This window comes from Vulpes lagopus, chromosome 3, assembly GCF_018345385.1.
Source record: "Vulpes lagopus strain Blue_001 chromosome 3, ASM1834538v1, whole genome shotgun sequence".
Lineage (NCBI taxonomy): Eukaryota > Metazoa > Chordata > Mammalia > Carnivora > Canidae > Vulpes > Vulpes lagopus.
In genome coordinates, this window is record NC_054826.1 from 75,032,631 (window position 1) to 75,055,819 (window position 23,189).

Here is a 23,189-nt window from a genome sequence, read left to right on the forward strand (position 1 = left end):
GCCCCGCCGCGCAGCCCCAGCCGCCCGGGAAAGCGCCGCAGTCTACGCGGGCTGGGTTCGGAGACTCCCCTCTCGGAGAGTTGTCAGGAAGTTCGGGGGAGGGGCGAGTGGCTGTCTGCGGCTCCCCCGGCGCGGGGGGCTGAGGAGGCTCGGCCGCAGCGGGGCGCGAGCTGCCACGTTCCCGCCCACGGGCGGGCTCCGGGGCTCCCCAGCGGACCCGCGGGGCGCAGAGCGCGGGGGCAGGCAGGGCGCGGGGGGCAGGGCGCGGGGGCGGGCAGGGCGCGGGGGGCTGCAGGGCGCGGGGGGCAGGGCGCGGGGGGCTGCAGGGCGCGGGGGCAGAGCGCGGGGGGCAGGGCGCGGGGGCGGGCAGGGCGCGGGGGGCTGCAGGGCGCGGGGGCAGGGCGCGGGCCGGCATGGACAGACTGGTCCTGCTCAACGCCCTGGCCACCCGGCTGCTGTTCGTGCTGCACTCGCTGGTCGGGGTCTGGCGAGTGACCGAGGTGAAGAAGGACCCGCGGTACTGGCTGCTCGCGCTGCTCAACCTCTTGCTAGTTCTGGAGACTGGGCTCACCCTCAAGTTCAAGCGCGGCAGAGGCTACAAATGGTGAGCGCACCCCGGGAAAGGGAGGGCGCGCGGAGCCCTGGGCACTGCTCCCGGCCGCCCTGCCAGCGACCCGAGAGCCCACCGCAGCCCTCCGCTTCGGACCCTCTTTGTCCCTGCCCGGAGCTTCCAAGGAGCGCGAGGTGCCTGCGCATCTCTGGGGCCCGCCCGGGGACCTCGGGGTCCCAGGGCAACACGGAGAAGGCTCAGTCGCCGCCCGGTGTCACCCAGTCCCAGGTTTGGCAACTTGGAAGATGTGAAAAAGGAAGGGAAGCGCTTTGCTTGCCTGCCCTGCAGAAGGTGCTCCGGGCACGGGGGTGGGGGGTCAGTGGGGTGTCCGCGTGCCCGCCGCCTGAACTTGGGGTGTGTGGGTGTGCACTCGGCATTCTGTGCAGGCAGGTGTAGGGATGCGTTTCGCTGGGCACAAGAGACTTTTGTAAGAGCTGGTGTGTATAGAACAGTCTCCCAGGGTGAGAAGCCCCTGGAAGCACTTCGGTAGCGCTTTGCTCCCTGCAGCCTGGCGCCCTGACCCGGCACCAGCTTCAGGTGCCCCAGGTTGGTTCCTTCCGAGCTTGGTTAACGGTGAGTTCACCTGGTCAAAGAAGGGTTGCCTCGCTGGTGGAGGACCAGCACAGAGGGCTTCAGATCTAACCTCAACCTGCTCTGTGTGATGTTTTATCTCCTCCCCAAGACTTGAGTGGAAATAGAAAAGTTGAGAAAAAGATTCTCTTGCCATTTACAAAGAGTTTCCATCTCCATGCCTCCACTCCTGGTAGATTTTCATCCCGGACTTCTCCAAGTTAGGCCTCTTCTTATATTAATTTTTAAAAACTATGGTCACACAAAAATGCAGTAAAAGGTATACTATACATTGATTAAAAAAAAAGTAAAGCAATATTTGTATATATGTCAATACTTTTAAAAATACCTAATACTAGAAGAAACTATTATTAGTAAAATCAAGAATTACATACACAATGGCATTATAGTTAGTCTTCATAAGGGAGGAAAACCCTTCTCTACTGTTTCATATATTAAACTTGAAAAGGCTATGTATTTTGTGAGAGTCTAAGGGTGAGAATGTGTTACTGTGTCTCTTAAAATGATATAAATCTTGCTTAACATTTTCCACTGTTGAAAAAATTATTTTAATTATAAGTGAAAAAAATGATTCATGTAGAATCCTCATGTGATACAATAAGGAGGGGAATGTTACAGCCCCTCCTCCACCCTGTGGTCAGCTCTTTAAACACGAGAGATTTGAGGTACTTTCCAATATGCCTTTTAAAAACCTTGAAGAGGGACTCCTGGGTGGCTCTGCGGTTGAGCGGTTCTGCCTTCAGCTCAGGGAGTGAGCTGGGGCCCTGGGATCCAGTCCCGCATCAGGCTCCCTGCGAGGAGCCTGTTTCTCCCTCTGCCTGTGTCTCTGCCTTTCTCTCTGTGTCTCTCATGAATAAATAAAATATTAAAAAAAAAATAACTCAAAGATAAAAAATGGATTAGCTTCCCCAGTAAGCCTCAGGGTTAAAGAAACATAAGGGGAGAAAAGTGTTCACCCAGCAGGTCAGATGAGATTTATTTAGTTTTTACTGAGTATCTTTAAGATGCTAAGGTAGAAAATATCTTCAGTAATACGACCGTGAGGTCTGAGGCTGAAAAGTGTTGTGTGGAAGGTAATCCTGTCACTGACCATCATAGCTTCTGGGACAACTGTCAACCTAGGAAGGAGAACCAACTCAATGGGCGGTGAAATATCCTCCCTCATGCTCCAAGAGTAGACCAGAGGCCTGAGCTCATGTTTAGTCAAAATTCCCGTCTAGTTATGTAGAAATGCTGTAGCCAGTTGGAACTTTACCTTCATGTCTATACCATCGTTGGCAGCTGATTCTGACTGGTATGTAACCTACAACTAAGAAAGGAAAAAAGATTGGAGCAAAAATGAGTGATCAATATGTCAAGTTAAATAGGGACCTGGGGACATATTCATGTGTAGAGTGTGGTCTCAACATTAGAAGGAAAATGGAATGATCTGGGTCTTCCTATTTACTTATCCTGAGGCATTGAACAAGTTACTTAGCCTCTCTGACCGTGGTTTCTTCATCTGTAAATAATTATAGGTTGCTATAAATTAAATGAAATAATATATTTGATAGTTGATGAATAAAAAAGAAATTTTTTTCTTAGATCCTAGGATTTTTCTTTTTTTTTCTTCTTATTAAAAAATATGATGTGTCAACTGGACACATTTTCTGTACAAGTCCAACAACTTTACTTGAGGGACTGGCCAATAAACCACTGGCTCACAATCGAAAAGTCGAAAAAAATTCTCACCTTTACTTCAGAACAGGCCATGTTATGTACTGTACAATATAGCATTTATTGAGAAAATTGTGCCAGCTCAATATCTAGACTAATATTTGAACATAAGCAAAGTAAATAGTAGATTTGAGGGACACCTGGGTGGCTCAGTGGTTGAGCATCTATCTACCTTAGGCTCAGGTCATGATCCTAGGATCCTGGGATCAAGTCCCTCGCGAGGTTCCCCGCAGGGAGCCTGCTTCTCTCTCTATGTATCTGTCTCTTTCTCTGTCTCTCTCATGAATAAATAATCTTTCTTAAAAATAAAATAATAGATTTGGGGCTTATAAATTTTCAGGAACAAATGAGTCTTTGTAAATGATCTAAATAGAAATGTAATTAATAATGCTTTGTTCTACTGATGTTACTAAACGCTTTGTTCCACTAAGCCTGCAGATGTGGTTACTTTTGTGGTGGACAAAGTTCACACACTATTCTGTCATAAGTTTGAGGGAAAAAAATCAGAAGATGGGATGCTGAAAAAATGTATATAGCAAATTATTCCCGTGGTAACAATTAAAAAGGTTTTGATTTGGAACATATTTCATTTCTGGGTTAATGTTTTCTGCGTAAGGCAAGGCATGATTTTTTGTTATTCTTGAGTGTTAAAAAGATAGTTTCCATCAGGATATCATGACTGATGAAATTAAAAAAAAAAAGCTAAGTAAGTCTTATGACAGTATCTAGAACTCTCTATAGGAAAATGTCAATATATAGATCTATATGCAGAACTATGTATTATATACCTTTTGATCCATTGATCTTACATTTTGGAATCTACCCTATGGAAACCAAAGTGGTCATATGTAAAGACATATGCCAAGAATATTAATTTCTGTCTTATAAGTAAAAAATAAACCTAAAAACAACCTGATTATCCATCAACAGACTGGTTGAAAAGTTATAAAATATACCCATACTGTATATATTTTGTTGATATTAAAAATAACGAGCTAGAGTTTAGCTATTGACCTAGAGAGATGTCCGTGATATGTTGTCAGGAGAAAAAAAAAAGTTGCAGAGTTATGCATATTATAGGTTAATTTTTTAAAGGACTTGTCAAAGAATTATCTTTTGTATCAGTTGAATACATTATCCATTTACAAGTTAAGAAGAAGAAGAAGAAGGTGAAACCTTCCCATACTTAAAACCAATCAACCAATCAAATAATGCTTGAATGGTAGATCAAGCTTTGTACACACAGGAGGTGAGAATTTCTTCTCTGGAACATCAGATCCATGAACCTCCTTTAGACTACGCTGGTCTACTTTGGACATTGTTAGTTTTACTAACATTTGCACCTAGCCCCACATAAATCAAACCTACAGAAATCATGAAATGATACATTGAGCTATAGAGGAAAATGTGAGCAAAATTTCCTGAAACATAGCAAACATATTACACTTGTCAAAAAAATGTTTCTTTAGCTATCCTTTGGAAAGGAAACATGGAACTAGTGCAGCTGAGCTCAGCTGTCCAGGGACAGCAACATTACCTCAACACTAATAACTTGCAGTTGGAGAAGTTTAATTTGTTGGAATCCTATAGGATAGAGAGGGTAAGCCAACAACACATCCCTTGTTAAGCCTAGTAAATGTGTGATGGTACAATTTGTTCCTCTTCACCTGGTGTTTATTAATTTCATGTGCATGATCACTTACTTTCCTATGAGATGGAGATTAGCATCACTTGCTTTATTCTTTCTTGATTTTATTTTCTGAATTATCATTTAGGTAAAGTCAAACACAAAATAATGTTTCTGTTGCCTATTTGCTAATACTGATAAAATATTCCTTGGCGGTTAGACAAATAACCAAAATTGTGACATGTTTGAAGCCTGTTCCCTTGAAAGCAGGCGGTATCTGAAAATAAATAGAAATCTAAGTTGAATTTATTGGCAAAAGTACAGAATTTTAAACACCGAGCTTTCTTCATCTGAATTTTAAGAATATAAAGTAATATAATGAAGTTAATAAAATTCCTCACCTACTTGCCTGTCTTCCTCAGTATACCTCGTTCCTTTTTCCTTTATTGCATTTAATCAAATGTCGATTTGTTAAATTGCCCAATAAGTACATGTGGTACTAGGCTAGATACTACATGAACAGGCAGAAAAAACAGAAAACATATTTGAAATTTTTAAATAAAGGGTAGTATTTTGATTAAGTGTTAAATGTGTGGGAATAAGAATAATTGTGACTATTCAGCATTTGTTGATGTCCAGGCTCTCTCAGATGTCTTACACAGATTATTCCATGTGATCTTGACAGTAGCTGCAATGATTTTGTTTCTCTGTTTCCCCCTCAATTTTACATGAGGAAATTGAGACACAGAGCCATGAAATCATTTTATTTAGGATCACTCAGCTGGTAATTGAAGGAGTCCAGCAGTTTAGAGGAGAAAGTATGTGAGGAAGTGTGGGGGGGTAGGATGGGAAGGAGGAAGGGACATCATGGCATTTGAGCTGGAGCAGGAAAAATGGGTAAGAGCCAGGAGTGCAAAGGCTTGTCCTGAGGGAGGTGGGTGTAGGAAAACTTGAGCAGGTTTCTCTGGAGGAAGCACACAGCCTTATCAGTCTTCATTCAACAAAAATATGTGGAACAGCTAATATGTATTAGACACTGTTTGAAGGTCAAGAATGTGGAGGTGAATAAAACAGGTAAAATCCTGCCCTGAAGGAACTCACATTTTAATCAGGGACTCAGAAAATAAAGAAGTAAGTAAGAAACAAGTGGACTAATAAGTGACAAATGACTGATTTGAACTCTGGATGCCTAAGTGGTAGAAGTTACAAAGGGATGAAGGACCAAGGGTAAGATTCTACTGGGTGGTCAGAGAGGCCTTGTTGGGGAGGGGACATCTGAACTGAGTCTGTTTTTTAGAGAGGAGAAGGAGCCAGTATGGGAAGAGCCAGGGCAATGAAAAAAAAGAGAGGGAAGAGTCAAGTGTGCCCTGGGACATTTCTGACATACTCCCCAGAAGACAGATAAAACTGGCTTTCTTTTCTATTCTTCTTTGTCTCTCCCATGTCCTTTGCCTCCAAGTGAAAACTGCCTTCTACATTTTATATTGTTACCATATCTCATTTGAAACACCATGTGTTAGACAATGTCTGGATGGCTCCCAACTAAAAACAGGAAAGACAAATTAGGAATCAGAAGAGATTCTATCCTAAACTGATTTTAAATTCAAACCAATTTTGTAAAAAACAAACACACAAATAAAAACTTCAATGAAATCTGTTTAAAATTTTTTAAAGATTATTTATTTATTTATTTATTTATTTATTTATTTATTCATGAGAGACACAGAGACAGAGAGAGAGAGAGAGAAAGGCAGAGACACAGGCAGAGGGAGAAGCAGGCCCCACATAGGGAGCCTGATGTGGGACTCGATCCCAGGTCTCCAGCATCACACCCTGGGCCAAAGGCAGACGCTCAACCGCTGAGCCATCCAGGGGTCCCTGAAATCTGGTTTAAATGCTCAATTATATTTAGAAAGTTCAACAGCAGAAGTAGAAACCTAGACTTCCCAGAAACTGTGTAACTGACTGACCCTGAACAAGTCTTGGGTAGTATAGGAGAATTCCTTTGTCTGATGTCATTCTGTAGTGTTTGATAACATGTGTCTTCCTTCATCAAAATTGTTTACAAAAATGCCAGTGAGAAAGTTGGGAAATAAAAGCAACAATAAAAAAGATCTTTGCTGATCTTTTTGGATATTAGAGAGGATGAGATGGAGGGATTTAGAAGGAGACCCTGTGATTTCCATATGGCCAACTCGGGCAATGGAAATTCTCCCGGCAGATAGACTATTTCTCTCATTGTTCACACCTGCTGTCCAAATTTCCTGAAATCTCTGTTTAGCTTTTAAGTTATTCTAGTAACACTTTCCACCATGCATCAGATTTATCAGCCATGTCTGCAGTATGTATCCAAGAGTTGTATAATATTCATTGTCTTCACATGTTGTTTGTGTCTACGTGTTTTATAGCCTGAGCCTTGAGCTCAATGCACGAGGATGACTTAAGTTTGCATCTTTTTTGGAAGCGCACATAGAATGTTACCAGTAAATGACTTGGTTTTTAGGGATCTGAGTCATGGTTTAGGAAGAAGAGTCTTACCTTGACTTGAATTATTACTATGCATCACTCCAGGAAATAGTTGTACTTTCTTCTTTTATTTCACAATGGACTTGGGATCAAAGCAATAATTATGTCTGCATTTAGAATGAGAATGAGACCCCCAGGAAACTGAACCGTTAAGTGATGTCCATGCTGTTTCCATGAGTATATTCAATCAAGACACTTAGAACTAAAAATTAAGGTTCTAATATTTTGTAACTTCTTGTACTTCACAGGGAGGAAAACAAAGTGCAAATTGGTGTGGGCAGCTCCCATGAGCCAGTATAAATATATCCTTACTTCTAAATTTCATGCATTTCTCCATCTCATGCGGTGCCATTATTTGCATACAGCACCAGGACAAATCTGAATAGTTTAACTTCTTTTCCAACAATGGAAAATTCACTTTTCCATCAAGATTTGTTCTCCCCATGTGCATGTTCCTCATTACTCCAGAAATACTTCTGAAGTCCTGGTATCAGGAGAGTTAGATCTAGGGTATATAAATTATTTTGTTAAAGAAAACCACTGTTTTGTTTTTAAATAAAATAAGGGTTTTTATATGCAGATATCAAAGTTGAAATTTCTTCGAAAGTCACATCGAAGTAATATTGAGGACATACAGAGTATTAATATAAAATGCCAGGATGGGGACTGATTTGGTGTCTTTTATTAGAATATGAACCTATGGTAGTTATTTAGGGGAGGGGTGTTATATTTTATCATCAGTTTGTCTGACGGATCTCTAAGAGACAGCGGGTGTATGACTGACTTAATGTTGTATGCTTGTTAGAGTAAAAATTAGTATTCCTTAGGGGGAAAAATCTTCTCTACCATTAGTGCTGCTGCCAGCCCTGATTGGGTCCTTCAGTATTCCTTTACTTTCTTTTTTTTTTAAATTTTATTTACTTATGGGAGGGAGGGAGGGAGGGAGGGAGGGAGAGAGAGAGAGAGAGAGAGAGAAAGGAGAGATAGGCAGAGGGAGAAAACGGGATGCCTGATGTGGACTCGATCCCAGGACTTCAGGATCAGGCCCTGAGTCAAAGGCAGACACTCAACCACTGAGTCACCCAAGCGTCCCTCCTTTGCTTTCTTATTTCCCCGTTTGAGCCTTCTGTCTCACACACCTGTTTTAACCAACCTCAAATAGCCTCTTTATACATTGGCTGTGCCATTTTCTGACAATATGTTAATAGTAGTGATGAGCATGATGATGAAGGTGATGGTGATCGTGACAATGGATGTGGAAACAGTTATCAATTACTGAGTACTGACAAAGCTCCAAGCCTGCTTTATATCCATTACCTCAGCAATCCTCATGATGACCCTATGAGGTAGTTTTCCTCTTTATCACCATTTTATGATGAAGACACTGTTGCCCAGCAAGGCTCTATCACTTGCTTAAGGTTGCAACTAGTTATACTAAATCACATAAACAATTCCTAGCATCCGGTGAGCGCTCACATTTATTGAGCCAGGAATGTACATTGCCCGCATTATCTTATTCACTCCTCACTAGAGCCCTGAAGGTACTATTCTTGCTTCTACCTGCACAGGAGGAAGCAAAATCTCAGAGGCTGTCCCTGTCCCAGCACTGAACTCTGTCAGCTGATTTCTTGTGCTCTGCATTCAATAATGAGGCTGGGTTTTGTCTGTGCAAATTACAACTACATAGACTTCTTGGATCACGGATTCCCTATAGTGGGGAAAGGGTCATAGTTTTTTGTCATTTTCAAAATTGGGGTGACCTGAAAATGAACACTGGAATGATTTTGCTTAGAACAGAATGTAGAAGAGTCCAGACTACACGTGGACATGGCTCAGAGACACTCTTGCACAAGCAGACATGCTTGTAAAGCCAAAACAGGATGTAAAACAGAAGAGGGGGAAAATTCTCAAGTGCCTTTATTTTTGGTCCTAAAGGGAAGAAACTCTCCCTTCCACAGAACAGAAATAAATACCACTGTCTTTTATAGAATGAAATGAGGTACAGCATTACATAAATAACATCCATCATGCATTTTATCCTCTCAGAGACCATTAAAATTCCTGTAGTCATTAGCACTTAAGTTCACTTAATCATTAAACAATCATTTATTGTACTAAGTGCTATAACGATGTTCTTGAAGGAATATAAAATATGTGTAGTTATATGAGACAGGAAAAAACAACACCCTGAGAACCAAATAATTTTCCACAAATTAAGTCCAAGACTGCAGAATGTCTGCAGAATAAAGATACAATCATTATGGTAGGCTCGTTAGACAAGGAAAATGTCTCAGGTAAGTGATTTACATACTGGCCCTTGTAGTAGCTGGGGGTTTTACAAGAGTGGAGAGAAGAGAGAAGGGGTTTTCAGGTTGTGGTAATAGGATGAAGACAACACTCGGGGTTTTAGTTAGAAATAATTCATTTAAGAAAATGTCATGATTTTCTTTGCCTCAGAAATTTTATGAGAAAAACAGTACATAGATCCTAAAATTGTTGCATATTTTGTTCCTATAACTTGTTTAGTCATACTGAGGCATACTGTTGAGTTTTGATTGTGAGCAACTCCAAATTTAATAGAGCTTGTTCTTGATTTAGATATTCTTTTGGAAAATTCTAAGTTCAGTGAAATATCTAGTACTAATGTTGCTGCCAGTTTCCATCATAATTTGGGAATATGACTTTGTTAGAAAAATAATTGGCAATGATAAACAATGAAAATTACAATGAAGAGCTCTACTATTCATCTTCAGAAGTATTCGCTTGGCAGAATCTAACTGTGGGCATTTGTTAAGGGCTTTCGAAGTATAAAGACTGGGCATTCCCAGTCCATTTGAATTTCCTCCCAGTGTCTTGTGTTCTTCATCTGCTCTCCCATTAGATCATAGACAAGACAAGTCAATCATCTGATTTGGGGACCTATTAAAACATGCCCACCCCTTATGCAATTTTCCTTTCAGAGAGAGTTCTCATAAGCTTATGTCCAGCAGTTGTGGCCTCGTCCCTTCTCTGATGGGCAGGCACAGGCAAAGGCTCTGGGAGGGAGGTGCCTGGGAGGGTGTACTGGTTAAGAAGACAAATGGCTGGTATCTGGGGTTGGATTCACAGTTTACTCAGGCATCCAGGGGTTCTGTGTTCTGCAAAAGCATTTTTGAGGCTGTCATACTGGCCACTCCTGTCACTGTGGATAGACACAAAGCCCTGGCTGGGCAGCCCAGATGGAAATTGTAGATGTTAAGGCCCACTTAGAGAAAGCAGTCCATGTGAAAGGAGGACAGACAATCCTTAAACTGTTAGACACCATTTGGGGGCTCATGAAAGGGTATCTTGACCTAGTTTCTTGATTTCCATGAAAATAGGCCTATTATTATAAAGTGCTCTGGAAATTTTATTGAGGACCCTCAAGGCAGTTTAACGTGAGACTGTGAAACTTGGGTCTAGTGTCCTTACAACTCCAATCTTCCTTTCTCTCGTAAGAAATACTGAGGAATGAAGTGCAAATAAAATCATGATCCACACCAGAGTAATCTTGGAACATTAGTTTTGATTCACTGAAATATTACCTATTTTCAGATCTATGCATATGATTAGAAGACTTGAATCCTCACTGTTTGCAGAAAGAAAAGCCAAACAGGGTAGTGGGTCATATTATGATTAATTTTTCTATTTGCTTATTTATACTGTAAGATGTTTCTAAAAGGAATGAAGCTTACTTTCTCAATAAAAAAATGATAGGTGTCATTTTTAGAAAAAATAAAATGGCATTCTAACTCTAGAGTAATGGTGAGCCCAAGTAAATAAGATCCCTTGTGGAACTAAACTGCTAAATGTCATGACATAATCATTTTGTGAAAAACATTGTAATTTATTGAAATGACAACTTGGTATGATAAATAATATTTTATTTTTGGATGAAAAAACTGAAAAAATGAGGATAGCTCCTTAAGAGCCCAGAACAGTGTCTAGCATATAGGAAGACCTATTCGCATATTTAATTAGTAAACAAATGAGTACATAAACAAATAGAAAAAAATAAATCCTTTAAGATGGTGTCCCTGCCATGTACGTTAGAGAGAACTAGTGGGTTGGATAAGGGTTTAAAAAGCAAAAAACAAACAAACAAACAAACAAAAAAAACCACCACAACAACAACCAAAAATAACAAACTTCTGTGGAGGGAAAGAATATCTTTAGGAAGGTTTCGATTTGAAAAAAAATTCAAGTAGTAATTTTGGGCACCTTCGGTTATCTGATAGGATAGTGGTAATTGGTATCATAGTACATCTGAGTCTGTAGGGGCAAATAGCTGATTAGTAACAGGGTTTTACACATTTTAGTAAAACTTCCCACTTGGGCATGTCTTATGAATTTATCATAAGTTTATCAGTTTTTGTTAGCTTACTAGTAAATAGTATATCTTATTTTTATAAACAAGTATCCAGAAACCTGATTTGGGTTATTTCTGGGATGGCTAGAACCTTCTATTGTATTAGTATTTGGCATTGACTTACTTCTGATGCCATTAAGACATAAAGACTAGAGTAAAATTATTTGGTAACTCCTAAGAAAAGGCATGCGATTTGATTAATTACACAGAAAAAGGTGGGATAAGGCCTACTCTTTAATTTTTAGACTTCAGATTCTCCTTGGTTCCAAAAATGAAATGCACTGACAGTGCATGATCAAAAATATGGCAAATTTTCAAACTAATGAGTAATGGCTAGAATGTCACCTTGAAATATTAAATCTTTCATAGTAGCAAAATAATATTAAATTCATATAAGAACAGCATCATTAGTTTCCTTCAGTAAAGCTTCTGATAAGAGTCAGAATTATGGTGATATTACAAGAAGAGGTTTCTAGTCAAACCAGCAATAGAGTGTCAAGAAAATAGAAACTTTAAATCAATCAGGGCCTTATGAAATCAATAAATATTTGTGGGGAACCCACCTTATGCCAGGTACTGTGGGTGGAGCTGAGGGTATAATGATGAACACACAATTTTTGTGTTTATACTACTTACAGTTGCTGGGAGACACATAAATTATAAATTTTGAAGATCTATAGGATAAAAATAAAGAGTGCTAAAGGACAAGCATAATAAGATCTATTTAGACCAGAGAACAAGGAAAGTTCTCCCATGGGGTCTCATATATCTGATGTGAACTATGAGAAGGAGATAAGCAGGTGAAAAGTGGGGTTAGAGAGATATTTTGAGGGAGAGATATATAGGTGTGAAGTCCTGAGTTAGGGAGGCATATGGGTTTTCTCCAGAACTGGATGGAAAACAATGTTATAGGAGCACAGTGAGAAGAATAACAAACAACAAAGCCCAAGAGGTAGGCAGGGCCCTGACCATGCCACATTTTATAGGTCATCATGGGCGATTATATGACAGTATGACAGGAATTGACTTAACATCAGTTGTGGAGTTAGGGATAATGATGTCCTCAGCAGTGCAAACAATTTCCTTTGATTCAAGATGTCCTAAATAGGTTTAGCTTGGGGAATTACAGTTTAAAAATATAGGATTGATTGTTAGTTATTGGAAGACACAGCCTTCTAACCTGGTATTCTCTGGATCCTCTGTAAGTGTGGCTACTGAATACACAGCTGTAAGTTTACTTGCAGGGTAAGGCAGCAGCGTACATGCGTTGAGCTATATACAATCAGGCCTGTGACACACACTGTCTCCTCTCATTCTCACAACCATCCTATGATGTGGATACTTTATTTTCAACTTATAGATGAAGACATTGGGTCACAGGGAAGGTAGCAAATTTCCACCACCTTGGAAGAGAAAAGATTCAAATTTGGGTCTTCTAAGTTTGGAAATTTCTACTGCAGTGTAGTAATTCCTCATGGGCCACAAGTCCAGGAGCATACTTGCTCCTGGATCTCCCGAAATGGGAATAAAAATGGTCCTTGTAGATGCCAGTACCTTCCATTCTCTCCATTTTCTTAGTCCTCCCTTTATTCACAAATTCAGGCACTCAAGCATTTTCTTAATAACAATTTAGTAAAGACATAGTAAGACGCCTGATATCACTGAGAAGAAGAAGATAAGTGAGAAGAAAGAGGGAAAGGATATAAATACATATAAGACAGCATCTGCCTTCAAGGAGCCCATATTAAGAAAGCTAAGGCTTACATGCTCATAACCATGAAATACTGGAGGACGTATTGGGTCACGAGAGAAATATAAGCTAAGATTAATTCCTGCTATGCCTCTGAAATACAGGTAAGATGTTGATGGGTAGAGAGGTAAAAGGAGAGCATTCCAAAGCAGGCAGTCATAATTTGGAGGGACATTTGCTCTAAAGTCATTTCAGAAACTCTCTTCTCAGATTAATCAAGCTGACAGAGCATGGAGCACTTTGTTCTTAACAGGGACACACAGTCAAACAAAACATATGCTATATATGGCTGAAATGTATTCCTCATATCCAAAATAAAATATATTTAGGTATGTTTTAATACTTCCCTAGATAAGAGAGACATCTATTTTCTCCATAAGGTTTGTTGTTTTAACTTCTGCTGTACAACCACAGCTTGCTACAGGGAAGTTAGAGAGGAAGGAGAGGAGGAAACTCCTGATGCTGATTTGCTATTGATCACTTTGGGGTGCTATCCATTGCACAGTAACTCTCCCTGGAAGCCTCCTGAAATTCCAGAAAATCCTCTCGGGTGTAAGATTCAGGGTGTAGGACATTTGGGGAGAAAGTCTACAGACTGAGTTGAATATGATAAATTCCTAGGCTCTCAGTATGATTGCTTCTTTCTACCCCCTCCTCGCTTATGTCAGAAAAGTCTATGAAGACAGATTGAAGTGAGAGGAACTTTATAGAAAACATTTTGTTTGTTTTGAGGATGTGCCACAGGAAGAGAAACGGAAGCGGAAAGACTAGAATATGGAGTCTTTGTCAGATTACCGAATTTAGATTTTCTGTAGCAGGCAACAGAGGGAATCTCGGATCTTGAAGTGTGTTGTTTTTGGTTTTGTTTTGACATAACCAGATTCTTAATTAAAGGAAAAGCCTTGAGATCGGATAATATTTTTCCAATTATAGAAATAAGTCTTATGCATAGAAGATGTTAAGGGTTGTTTGCTTCATGTTTAACCTCTTTCAAGAGTTATTATATGTTCAGTCCGTGGCTTCCCTAGGTATTATTGTAATTGTATTTTTAGGGGAGTCAATCCCAAAATGAATTCCAAGAGTCAACAAAATTGCAGTCTAGACAAGATTGGACATAGTGGAACAAACATTTACATATTCCCAATGTCCTTGCAACTGGAATTCATTTCCTTTCTCAATCTCACAAAGGAAATACTCTCTCCTGGTGTTTCCCTTGATATGTAAGGTCAAAGAATTAATTTTCCCTTTTCTTTGTAAGAGCATGTTCAACATGGGGGCTTTCACTAGTCGCTCAGCCATCTTCTAAGCCAGATTTCAATAATATCATGACCCATAACCTTTTGTTTCAAAATTGGTTCTTTGCAGGAAATCAAAGGTGGAGGAGTGTCTATATTAAATATTGATTAAAAAAAAAAAAGACTTCTCTTTCTTTTGTTCTTTCTTCCTTCTTCTCCCCAGAAGCTGAAAGGCAATATTAGTGAAAGGGTTTACAGCCTTGAAAAGTCCATTCTAGATATTCTCCTTCATTTAACTTTGCTCACTTTTCTCCCCTGCATTATAATAACAGGGTTTTAATACCATTTCATCTCAAATAATTCTATTTGTTGAGCAATTAACATTTCTATTTTTCAGGTGATTTTAAACCATCACATGCTATACTGAAAGTAATTTATTATTTATTTGTTTGTTTGTTCATTTATTTATTTATTATTTATGTATTCATGCGAGACACACAGAAAGAGGTAGAGACAGGCAGAGAGGAGCAGGCTCTATGCAGGAGCCCGATGCGGGGCTCAATCCTGGAACTCCAGGATCACTACCTGAGCCAGACGTTCAACTGCTTGAGCCACCCAGGTGTCCCAATACTAAAAGCATTTTAATAAAATTATATTAACTTACAATTTTTTTCTTTGCAATGCCCCTATAAAGCAATAGTTCAATCTAAAATAAAGCATAATTTGAAGAAATAAATTTGGGAAGTATATCATTTTTATCTTATTTCAAACTTCTAAGACATATTTTCATAGTATAATGTCCTATAAAATTACTAATAGTAGTCATCTATTATGGAATACCCATGTCTGCCAGACACTGCTTTATAGAAAGTATAATAAAAATCCCTATGAGATAAATGTGGCCACTATGGACTGAATTGTGTTTCCCAGAAATGTGTATGTTGAAACCCTAACCACCAGTGTGACTCTATTTTGAGACAGAGCTTTTAGGAAGTTATTAAGGGTAAAGGAGGTCATAGGGTGGGATCTGAATCTGATGTGCATGCCCTGAGAAAAGGCCATGTGAGGACACACAAGAAGGTTGGCTGTATATAAACCAGTAAGATCTGAATGGTAGTGGAACCTTGATCTTAGACTTAAAACCTCCAGAACTGTGAGAAAATAAATTTCTTTTGTTCAAGCTACTCAGTCTTGATCATTGGCATGGCAGTCCGAGCTGACTAATACAGTGACTGTCCCCACTTTGTGGACTAGGAAGCAGACGAGTCACTGGAAAAACTGATATTTGAATCTGAATATGAAAAGCCCACTCTTTGGACTGCCCTCTGCTTTTGAGCCAGGAAATAATGAAGATAGATAGCCTTTAAAAAAAAAAAAAATACTAAGCACTTTATCTGTTGTTGTGTGTGATTTTATTTTTACTAGGTTTTGTAGATATACACAAAGTCAAGTTGATTTTGCTCATTCCTATTCATTATCATCTGATTTTTGTGTTCTAGCAGGATGTTACTATTTGAGCTTTCAGAATTCTAGGTTAATATTTTAAAATGTAGCCAATCTTCCTGAAATTGCAGTGTTGAGAAACCCAAGATTTACTCTTGCTGTATTTGCTTGTTGTAAAACATATTAAATACAAAATATCCAGTATTGTGCCTGAAACTAGTTGGCAGTATCCCATTAAATCATATTAAAATTAACTTCTATTAATTGGATTAGAAATTCAGTGAGAATGACAGCTGCTAGTGCCTTTTGCAGTTACTTTGTTTCTCTATAATCCATATGGCAGAAATCACATAATGCTTTCTTCCCCATTGAAATAATCACTTGAGATAAAAAGGTTTGACTCAATGTGATCAGGGTACATGCATTTGTTTTTCTTTCTTTAGAAAAAGAAATTTTTGTAAAAACTGAACTTTTGGGACGCCTGGGTGGCTCAGCGGTTGAGCATCTGCCTTTGGCTCAGGGCGTGATCCTGGAGTCCTGGGATCAAGTCCCACGTCAGGCTCTCTGCATGGAGCCTGCTTCTCCCTCTGCCTGTGTCTCTGCCTCTCTCTGTGTCTCTAATGAATAAATAAATAAAATCTTAAAAAAAAAAAAAAAACTGAACTTTTTCCCTCTCTTTTACAGGTTTTCACCAGCCATATTTTTATATCTGGTTAGCATCGTTCCATCATTATGGCTTCTTGAAATGCACCATGAGACTCAGGTATGTCCCTTTGGAAAGTAGGAAACTGGAAGATTCATCAGGAAACTCCTTTCATACTATAATCCAATTTATTTCAGAAATGCATTTCTCAAAGGAATTGGAGTTATCAAGAATTGAATAAGTAAGAGGCCATTAGCAAAAGAAAGTGAATTCACGATCTATCAAAACCCATAAAAATGTTACATTTGTTTAAGAGTTAGGATTACATAATTAATCAATGATTTATGTTAGAGATCTTGTTCGTAAGTACCGCACCCCTAATAGAAATTACCCGGTGTGTGTGTGTGTGTGTGTGTGTGTGTGTGTGTGTGTGTGTGTGTGTAAAAATTTGGTTTAAAACTTTGCAGATTCAGTGAGTTTCTATATTGTACTAAGAATGGGAAGGGATCGATAATCTAGTATCCTATAAAATGACATCTTTAAAAGTAGCAAAAAACAAAAAGAAACCCCATCATCTAGACTGCTATGTAATTGCAATAAAACCTGGAGGGGCTATTTGAAATAGTCTATCTTAAAAATACAGGGCTTCCAGATTACATAGGATTCCTTTTTGAGGGTTCCCTAAGCTGTTTTAGTGAAATAAGAATTCTACTCGGAGCCAGATGTGAAGGACAAGGGAGAGGAGTATGAGACCCACCATTGGGAAAGGTGGGATGTATGTATTAGGACCAAGTTGACTAAAAAAATAAACAGTGGCTTCTAATAAGAGTCCCTAACCTATAAAGAGAGAAAGAGCTACTTTTTTTTTTTTTTTAAGTGAGTTGCTTCTTACCTGGACAACCCTAGGTGGCAGGTTCTAGACTGGATTCACAATCCATTGCTTTTAGTGCTCCTGTACAACACTGTGGAGGGCAGACTCCAGCAGATTCCAGCCTGGACTTCGCATCTTCTGGGCTCAGGTTATGGGACTATGTTACAGATAAACTGTAGTTATGATATAATATTATTTTAGTACTCTTCACTGATACAGTGCTTTAGTCAAGATAAGAATTTGCCCTTATGGATTTCTTTGCTACAGTTGGTCATTTTATAGTAAAGTTAAGACTCTGATGTATGTTTCAGATATTCAAGCCTTATCTGGAAAATGCTTGCTCCAAATTTTAGGCGCACACAGGGGAATTTAGCTCTGTGGACTATTTTTGAAGAATTCCACAAGCATATACCAGTAAAATAGGCATGAAGAAAACATTTATTTGCCTTAAATCCCCTATTTAAAAAATATTAAAGTCACAGGCTATCTCTATGACTGTAGCAAAATATTTTTGTAACACTAGATTGGCTGGTTCAAGTTATCATGGTTTTTAAAAACCGTACCATAAGGAGTTAGGAGACTGTTTCAATTTCCTTACTACTTACTACTTTCAGGGGTATGGAAATAAGCTCTGGTGATTTGAATCATTTCTTTCCTTCACATCCAATTCTATAACATGACTATCATCCACAATAACAATTCATTTCCCCAAACGCTTTTATAATATAAATGCGTTGCACAGTTAATTGATATACAGGTCAAATCCCATTACAACAAATAGCATGCAACCAAAAGCTCTCTTTTTAATAAAAAAAGATTTTTGAGCCCCAGGCAGTACTTCTCTAATTTTCATACTACAAAAGAAATTGGACCTTAAGTAGTAATGGATTTGACTCATTTTGACACTAAGAATTAAAATGAATGCCCCAAGATTGAATTGGCAGAGTGGGCAGAGATGGAAGTAGAAAAAAGTAAGAGAAAGAGAGACAAACAATATTGAAATTGCATTTAAAGAAATGAGAAACGGCAGAGTAAAGGGAGGAACAGCAATTCTCTTAGTCCATTCATTTAAAAATTTTTGGTTGTGGTAATAACTATTTTTCTTTATGCTGTCCTTTCTTTCAAAGTACTTTCAAATATATTTCCTCTTTTACGAACTCAGCAACTTCATATGTTGGGTATGGTTTATGTATTTCTATTTTATAGAAAAGGACCCCGAGACTCAGAAAGGTTAAGTAATTTTCTCAAGGCCACACAGCTAATCCATAACAGTTCTGGGGCTTAGCACCTAGGGCTTAACCCCTGCTCTTTAAACCACACTGCCTTTCTAAGTTATGTGTTCTATGTTTTAGAGGGGTTCCCATCAAAATCACCTGATTTTTTTTCATGACAGGAGAGTAGTTTAATTTCCTTTCACATTTTCCATTTATTGTACATCCTAAATGTTCTAACCTATGTCTTGCCATTAGGAAAACATCCTGACTTGTTTCATGAAGACATTCCTCCTAGGTAATCCGTTCTTTAACTTCATTTCTGCATCGGGCTAGGGCTACATGACTGGAAACAAGATGGTTATGAATATAGTTATGACCATAACTCTTTATCTATTTATGAAGTGGCAAAATTAAAACAATGAAAACTTTCTGGTCTTGATGGTATTACAGCCTGGTCTGGCCCAAAGGAAGATTTTTGAAGCTAATAGGAATTTTTAAGACACAGCCCATGAAAAAGTGGCTTGTTGGTACCCAGATCATCTACGTGAACTCCTCTGTACAATGCTAAGTGGAGATAATATTACCATAAGAACAATACAAGTCAGGTTAGGCTGTAAGAATCAAACCAGTTCTCTGCAGTTCTAATGCAGCTGCCACTTATAGGAAATTCTCGTCAATTTGTAACAAGTAGAATTACAAGAATGGTATGGGACTCAGGTTGTAATACCATAGTATGACTACAAAGCTATTTGCCATGCAGAGCAGTTGACTTTTTTTTAATAAGATGACTATGGATTTTTGGTGCTAAGGATGTAAAAGAACCATATCAAAGTCACTAATTTTAATATATAGTCTGCTTTAATGCCTATGAATAAAGTGGTCAGAATTGTTTCCTGTTGCCCATATGATTCTCACAAAGCTACTCTGTGATGAGGATTCGTTGCTTGGTTCAAAGATTTAATTTTTTTATCTTCATTATCTTTTCTCTGAGCCTTTGCTGTACAGAAAAAAAAAAGTGTGCTAACAGCTGGATTTTTGCTCTTAGAGATATGGCACATGGCCATTTTTCCTAATTATTCTTGTCATTTCACCCATAACACTAGTTGTTTTGATGGGGAGTAGAAAAAAATATCTTGATGGAATTTCTTTTTACTTTTTTTTAAAATTTTTATTTATTTATGATAGTCACAGAGAGAGAGAGAGAGGCAGAGACATAGGCAGAGGGAGAAGCAGGCTCCATGCACCGGGAGCCTGATGTGGGATTCAATCCCTGGTCTCCAGGATCACGCCCTAGGCCAAAGGCAGGCGCCAAACCACTGCGCCACCCAGGGATCCCTCTTTTTACTTTTTCAAGTAGCTTATAGAAAGATTGATGCAGTATCCAGAATAATTAAGAAAAATATACTTCTTACAATGTTAATATTAAAAAAATAGTTTCTCTCTACATCCAAATATGTGACCTGGATATGTGGTGGTGGTAGTGGTGGCGATGATAGTGGTGTATGTATATGCATGTGTATGTTTCAAAAATATGTAGGCCTGCAGATGTTTAAAAAAAATCTTTAACTTTTTGGAAACAGTTTATGAAATTATCATTAGCTACACTTACATTTTCAAGTGCCACTCTTTTTCTCTCTTATATACTTTTTCTTTACCTCAGATTCCCACGCACAGTTAAAAATCATACACAGTTCATTTGTAGAAATCATGGATAAAAATCTGGATAAAAAACATGCATGGTTCATTTGTAGAAATTTACATGCAAAACAAAGGAACAAGAAGGGAAAAACATTTAGTTTAGGTCTTTGTCAAAGTTTCCATAAAACTAAGTTAACCTCCAAACTGACACTAAAATGTATATTTTGATAGAGAAACATGTTAATTTGGGGGGTTGTTTCAGTTCTTAACAGGGAAGATTGAAGTTAATTGCATTACCTACTAAACAAATGGTATTTTGGATAAAGAGCCTTCTAGACAAGAAATAAATTCTTAGAATGAATGTTTTGACCAGGATCATACGTGCTTTAATGCTATCATTGACTGTTGATTTGTTCCACAACTGTTCCAGGGTTCAAGAAAGGAACCCCAACTATCACTGCATGAGTTGTATAGCTCTCAAATACCAACAGCATTTTTCATAGAACTAGAACAAACAATGCTAAGGTTTGTGTGGAAACAAAGACTCTGAATAGCCTAAGCAATCTTGAGAAAGAAAAGCAAAGCTGGAAACATTACAATTTCAGACTTCATATTATGTTACAGAGCTGTAGTAATCAAAACTGGATACATAGATCAATAGAACAGAATAGAAAACCCAGAAATAAACCCATAATTATATCATCAATTAAATCTTCAACAAAGCAAGAAGGAATATCCAATGGGAAACAAACAGTCTTTTCAACAAATGGTGTTGGGAAAACTGGACAGCAACATGCATAAGAAGGAAACTGGACTACTTTCTTACACCATACACACCAAAAAAATTCAAAATGGATGAAAGACCTAAATAAGAGACTTGAAACCATAAAAATCCAGAAGAGAACACAGGTACTAACTTTTTTAACGTCAGCTATAGCAAATTTTTTCTAGATATTTCTCCTGAGGCAGGAGAAACAAAAACAAAAATAAACTATTGGGGGAAAAAACTAAACTATTGGGACTACCCCAAAATAAAAAATTCTGCACAGTAAAGGAAACAACAAAATAAAGGGCAATCTGGAACAGAAGATATTTGTAAATGACATATCCAATAAAGTGTTAGTATCCAAAATATATAAAGAACTAATAAAACTCAATACCCCCAAAAACAAATAGTTCAATTAAAAAACAGGCAGAAAAATGACAGGAAAATTTCATTAGCATTTTAAGAAGGATTCCTAAATGATATGTATTTTAGCAACAGATCTGAATGTCTTATTTCTTACAGTCTTTTTTTAATCATTGGAGGCAAAGCCTCAGAGTGTAGTCCAGATGCTGTCATTAAGTACTAACTTTGAAGGGCAAGAGGAATTTAATGATTGCACATTTAGGTAACTTCTTTAAAATGCATTGGATAGGGGCACCTGAGTGGCTCAGTTGGTTAAGTGACTGATTCTTCATTTTGACTCAGGTCATGATCTCATGGTCTTGAGATCAAGTCCCGCTCTCACATGGACTCTCATAAGTAAGGAAGTAAGTAAATAAATAATGCATTGGATAGCATAAAGAAAGTGAATGACACACCCATATTTCTCAATTCTCAGCTAAATGAATACAGTAGTCCCTTCTTCTCCATGAGGGATAAGTTCTAAGATTCCCCTGTGGATGCCTAAAAATGTAGGTGGCACCAAACTCAGTATATACTGTTTTTCCTATACATATGTATTATAATAAAGTTTAATTTATAAATTAGGTACAGAAAAAGATCAACAATAACTAATAATAAAATAGAACAATTATAATTATGTACCACAATAAAAGTTATGTGAATGTGAAAAAAATGGGTAGAAGACATGAAAAGACATTTATTTAAAGAGGACATCCAGATGGCCAAAAGACCCATGAAAAGATGTTCATCATCACTTAGTATCAGGGAAATACAAATCAAAACTACAATGAGATATCACCTAAAAAAAAAAAAAAAGATGACCTCACACCTGTCAGAATGGCTAAAATCAACAACACAAGAAACAAGTGTTGGTGAGGATGTGGAGAAAAAGGAACCCCTGTGTACTATTGATGGGAATGCAAACTGATACAGCCAATGTAAAGAATAGTATGGAGGTTCCTCAAAAAGTTAAAAATCGAACTACCTTATGATTCTGCAGTTGCACTTCTGGGTATCTACTCATGGAATAAAAAAAAAAAAAACACTAATTTAAAGGAATACATGCACCCCTGTGTTTATTGCAGCATTATATGCAGTAGCCAAGATATGACAGCAGCCCAGCCCAAGTGTCCATTGACAAATACATAGATAAAGAAGATGTGGTATATATATATATATATAATGGAATATTATTCAGCCATAAAAAAGAATGAAGTCTTGCTATTTTCAAGGACATGGATGGAGCTAGAGACTATAATGCTAAATGAAATAAGTCATTCAGAGAAAGACACATACTATATGATTTCATTTATATGTGGAATTTAAGAAAGAAAACAAATGATCAAAGGGAAAAAAGAGAGAAACCAAGAAACAAGTGTCTTATTTATAGAGAACAAACTGATGGTCACCAGAATGGTGGTGGGTGAGGGGAATGGGTGAAATCAGTGATGAGGATTAAGGAGTGACTCGACCAGGTGATGTATAGAATTGTTGAATCACTATATGGTACACTCGAAGCTAATATAGCACTGTATGTGTACTAACTGGAATTAAAATAAAAACTTTAAAATTCTACAGCTCTGCACAATGAACTTAGAGTGTCTACATCCTCACAGATTTGTGGGAAAATAAAACATGTATAGTTGACTTTCTTCTCATATTAATTGAAAAGTGGTTTCTATTTAATACTACAATCTGAATTTTGGAAATATTTGTGCATACTGTGTAAACTCCACATACCTACTCATAGTCTCTTAAATAATTGAAGCC

The 23,189-nt window shown here is 38.2% G+C and overlaps 1 protein-coding gene across 1 annotated transcript in view; it reads left to right on the top strand.

The window, feature by feature from the left end:
* Positions 1-319: 319 nt before the first annotated feature.
* The window catches only part of TMEM26 (transmembrane protein 26), a 47,552-nt gene continuing 24,682 nt past the window's right edge, over positions 320-23,189 (top strand). The window contains exons 1-2 of the mRNA XM_041750738.1: positions 320-604; positions 16,570-16,648. Of these exons, the coding sequence (XP_041606672.1) occupies positions 414-604; positions 16,570-16,648 (270 nt within the window). The 5' untranslated portion in view covers positions 320-413. The remainder of the gene's footprint in view (positions 605-16,569; positions 16,649-23,189) is intronic.